The sequence below is a fragment of the Coffea arabica genome, chromosome 8e (assembly GCF_036785885.1).
Source record: "Coffea arabica cultivar ET-39 chromosome 8e, Coffea Arabica ET-39 HiFi, whole genome shotgun sequence".
Taxonomy (NCBI): domain Eukaryota; kingdom Viridiplantae; phylum Streptophyta; class Magnoliopsida; order Gentianales; family Rubiaceae; genus Coffea; species Coffea arabica.
This window is the reverse complement of record NC_092324.1, coordinates 8,283,479-8,288,438: the sequence shown is the minus strand read 5'-3', so window position 1 is coordinate 8,288,438 and position 4,960 is coordinate 8,283,479. Positions and strand designations below refer to the sequence as shown.

The 4,960-nt window shown below is 36.5% G+C and overlaps 1 protein-coding gene across 1 annotated transcript; it reads right to left on the bottom strand.

Moving 5' to 3' along the window:
• Nucleotides 1-279: 279 nt before the first annotated feature.
• LOC113704115 (uncharacterized) lies at nt 280-4,204 on the bottom strand. Its single transcript, XM_027225783.2, has 3 exons — nt 4,015-4,204; nt 1,865-2,132; nt 280-792 (listed from the first exon to the last, which is right to left on the bottom strand). The coding sequence occupies exons 2-3, from the start codon at nt 2,103-2,105 to the stop codon at nt 515-517; spliced, it is 519 nt and encodes a 172-aa protein (XP_027081584.1). The 5' UTR covers nt 2,106-2,132; nt 4,015-4,204; the 3' UTR covers nt 280-514.
• Nucleotides 4,205-4,960: the final 756 nt, after the last annotated feature.

Sequence of the window (4,960 nt, the reverse complement as noted above, 5' to 3'; positions counted from 1 at the left end):
CTTCTTGGTATTGATATTAGTTATCCCGGGAATGCTTCACCTTGCCTAACTGATGTTTGCCTCTACTTTGCCTTTGCGCATAACTTTAGATTGTTTCCAACAAATCAAATGAAACAGAATAACAAGAAAGTTTTCTTTTTCGTAGCGTATTATATACAAACCACGTGTACCAAAACAAAGGTGCAAGGAAATCGTACGCATGAAACAAATGATGATACATTTACACCATCCACAAGCCCTCTGTTACTGTAACTTGGATGTAGAATGAAACACAAGATGTAGCTAATAATTCAGACTATTATTTATCTAATGTACTCAAATCTGTTAAAGAAGGACAGGTTAGCTCCCATTAATTAGACATTGAAGCTAACAAAAGCATATTATACTTCAAGAAACACGGTAAGATGCACCTAAGCATGCACATGTGCCAGGATGCATCATTTGTCTATTTATTTGCAAAACTAAAGATTACAGAAGGCAATCAGAATCTATAAGCCCAATTACACGATCAGACTTACTTCCACTTCTTGAACTTCCCTCCCCCGAACATTCCATGCTTTCCATGCTTGCCATGCTTGAATTTTCCATGGCCAAACATTCCATGCTTTCCATGCTTGCCATGCTTGAATTTTCCATGTCCATAGTGACCCCCAGGAACATAGCCGCCATGTGCATAGCCACCATGCCCACCATGCCCCATATGAGAACCATGGGCCAGATGAGACGCGCCATAAGCTGCTGCTGCAGCTGCAGCACCTCCAGCAAGCAATGCCCCCATGCCAGATCCATGCCCTGAAAGCACATGAGAAAACAAGTTGGCTACAACATGGAATACGAAATGAAGCAACTTTCCATCTTTGTAGAGAAAAACCTTGACAATGTCCGGCACTTAAAGCTTCCAGTATCCTAGTGAACAAATATATTACTTGCCTAAAACAAGCCGTTAGTCTACTTGCAAAAATGCACAGCATTGATCATCAGAGAAGTTCATTACACGTACCTAAGCCTAGCCAAAAACTTCTCATCATCTCTTTTTTATGGACATTCTATGGAACCTAGTCAAGCTTAGACATACATAAGCATAAAATAAAAATTCACCCCCTCAGGGGCCTTTTTTATTTTGTTATTTTTTTAATGCACCCAGTAGGAAGCTTGCCCATCATACACACACACACAGAAAATATAGTTCAGAGTAGAACGTAATATATAACCACTCCCTCCAGACTTTTCCATCTCAAATTTGGAAAAAAAAAAATGTAATATAAAAAAAGATTTTGGACAAATTACTGATTGGATGTATAATTCAGACAAATCAGAAAGAGTCAATTCCAAAATATCAATTCAGGTAAGGCTATCAAGTGAGCAAATCTGACAATTTTAAAAAATTGAAGTTACAGCCGATTCAGACAAGAAAAAGGCATCATTAGCAAGCATTCAATGTAAAACCATGATAACCACGGAAAGTCATGTTCAAGGCCCATCAACTGTGAAAAAACCAATCTTGAGCATTAAACGATCTACACAACACAATAAATCGCTTTAATCTTCAGTTGACAGAGGCCTAAATGGCAGGTCCAGATATACTTAAATCCCAAAATTCAAGTTCCTTCGACAGTCAGTTACCAAATTAAGCTGCACAGAAGCACATCTCAAAGGGAGCAGAGAGAACACAGGACTAATAAGCCATTTAGCTTCTAAAAATCTGTTAAAGTTACTCTTTATTTCCCTTCCCTGTTGTTTTACTCACCAAACACTTATGCCTAGGGCTAGAAATGTTCAGGAGAAGGCAGGAACATTATATTTAGGAAAAGACTGCCTTTAAAATCTTTAAAATAACAGAGTATACTCTTAGTAGCAACTCTACCTGAGTGATGTGGAGCTGATGGTCCTCCAGGATAACCTGATGGAGGGTAGCCTTGGGGAGGGTATCCAGATGGTGGGTACCCCTGAGGAGGATATCCTGCTGGTGGATACCCTTGAGCTGGAGGATAACCACCATGTGGAGGATAAGCACCTGGTGGAGGAGGATATTGACCTGGAGGATAGTGACCATGAGAAAATAGCCCTTTCTCATGGTCATCATGCTTGTCCTTTCCGCCTCCCATTTTTCTTCAAACTTCAACTTCTAGCACCTAAAGGAGAAGACAACACACACTAATCAAATGAAAGGATAAATGTCTTAAGAAGATTGCTAAAGATGACAAATCAGATACTGTTCTGATGCATTTAAGTGAAATTACTAAAGTGTCATGGCCGGTATCAGCCAAAAATCAGCAAGTAGAACTCACTATCACCCAAAAAAAAAAAAAAAATCAAGAACATACTCCACTTCTCAGGTGCAGAGACATTAGTCATTTCAGAAGTATGTTTATGTTATCAATTTGCTAACTACATAAACCATTTAACCAACATCTAATAGTCTGAAAAACCCATGAATACATACAGGAGTTATCCTAAAGTATGTGAAGGACATTTAATGGAAAAAAAATCACTAGAATTAATCTGATGCTGGAACACAGCCATATTGAATAAAAAACTCAAACATGCATTTCACATGCATCTCCAGCACACTGTACAGGATGGGCATACCATCAAGATAAAATGAGTGAAAGCAACAGCATAGAGCTGCCAGTCAGGCATATAAAATACAATAACAGGCATAATCATCCATAAAAGTGCAATTGATACTAGTGTTCATCTGAGCAAATTATTAAAAAAAAAGCCTCAAATGATCGACGCCACGATACAATTGACCCATGTATCACTGGCCCATCCATGGAGAAGCAGCACAAAGATTTTTTCAAATGAACACCTTGTAGCTCCCTAGACTTGTCTACCAAAGAATATTGCATCAAAATATTTTCTAAAAGTCATGAAACAAAAGCGTCTGCGGCCAAAATTATTGGAAGCATAACTTAGGTACCATCAAATCTAGGTATAACAAAATTAAGAACACCAATGTAAACAGACAACACATTTGTGTTTATACTTGTCGGCAACAGTGTATCACTATATTCCAATGAACCCACTGCATTGACTGGAGAAGGCCTTAAACTTTATGATTTATGCTCAATAGCATCAGAAAAGGTTAACTATTATATATAAATCCAACCCCAATTATTAAACAAATCAAAGACTCCAAATAAGATAAAAGGACAAAATATAATCTATCTGACTCAGTCTCATACCCCCTCCCCCGGAACCCAAAGGTGATTAGGACAGTCGAAATCACATCCCAAAAAGATATCCCAAGAACATGAAGAAAGGAAAATCAAACAATGCAAAGATAGCAAGAAAGGCAGACGCCAAGAGCCTTCAAGATAACTCAAAAACTGATCTAGAAATCAGATAATTCACCACATGGGATCAGATTACAGCTTGGATCCAAGCAAACCAACGTATCATCATTCCCTTCATCAAAATGAATACTAATTTAAGAAAACAAGAAATTCAACTGCAAAGCTTTTGGCTTAATCACTTTTCCTTTTCTGATAACTACTGCCTTTCCTGAAAACACCCAAAACCAAGTCTACCCTCCGCATACCAGATCAACATGCATAAGAAACAGACAACTAAACCGGCAATAAAACCATTTCCTCACAACCCCGAGAAACAAAATGAAGATGAAAGCCAACCAAAGTTTTCCTATTCAATTAGAACGGATTAAAGCTAATTATCTGCCCAGCCATTAAGAATCAACTGGATCACAAATCACGGACGATCACAATCACATAATTGTGTAACATACGTCAAAACATTAAAATGGAATACAATTTCCATCACAAGAAAATTCAACAATACCCCATTCCAATTAAAAAAAAAAACACCCATTCCATTCATCTCCCATAACTCCAAACCCATCCAAAAAATGATGAAATTCAAAATCAAAATTTTAATCAGAAACTACAAAAGCATCCATCTGAATAATCATTCCAAAAAATTCAATCTAAACAAAATTTATCTTGCATGTGTGGGATGATAAAAGGAGTGGAGAGAAGGCGGGAGAGAGCTTACCAGTTCTTGTTTTTCTTGCCAAGGATGAAACAAACTCGTGAGTTTGCGGTGATTGTACGAAAGAATCAGAGGAGTAGATATATAAAAGTCGAGGAATATATATAGGATTTATTTACTTGTTGATATTATTAATATTTTTAAATATTATTAAGTCTTTTTATTCCAAATAAATGAAATATTATTTGGTATTGGGACGTAGTTGACAAGGAATTGTGGATATTGAGGAGATATTTATCAAAATATCGAATTAAATGCAGATTCCACGCGTTACTTAGACGCGTAAACGACGTGTGTAGGACCGCGCTTTTCTTATTCCTATCTAAATCAGACGTTTCAAACCACCGACCCAACAACCAAAGCTTTAAAGCTTGATGGGGTGGGAGATCAAGTATTCAAATCTTACCTTTTACTAATTGTTATCTGGTGATGATTTAAAAAACATGGGTCTATTTAAAAAAAATTCATATGGACGTATAGCGTACCCGTCTAATTCGGTGATGATTCAATCCCTCTGAATTATTCTTGGATCTCTTTAGGTCCCATCCCCTAATATAAAATAGGATAAAATATAAAAAAACTCCTTGTGATAAATCTAATATACAGAAAAATCCTCTATGATTTCAAAATATATAACACGACACCCCGTACTTTGAACTAAATTATAAAGGTAACGAAATCCATTAAACTTAACGGAAATGACTTATTAGAATCTAAAAAAAAAAATTTATACCTAATTTTTAACAAATATACATGTTCTACCCCTTAACCCTCAATTCTCTCTATTTAGAGAATAAAACAAATGATTGTTTTGAACTGTCTTTTGTTAAATTATATCAGGGCATTTTGATCATTTAATCCAATTCCGTTAAATTTAACGGATTCCGTCACCTTTACAATTTAGTTCAAAGTACGGGTTGTCGTGTTGTATATTTTGAAACCACGAAGA

Excerpts from the sequence above, each read along its gene's own strand:
- LOC113704115 (XM_027225783.2), bottom strand. The coding sequence starts at position 2,105 with ATGGGAGGCGGAAAGGACAAGCATGATGACCATGAGAAAGGGCTATTT. Across the intron at positions 793-1,864 it reads ATCAGCTCCACATCACTCAG|GGCATGGATCTGGCATGGGG; the intron begins GTAGAGTTGCTA and ends ATGTGCTTTCAG.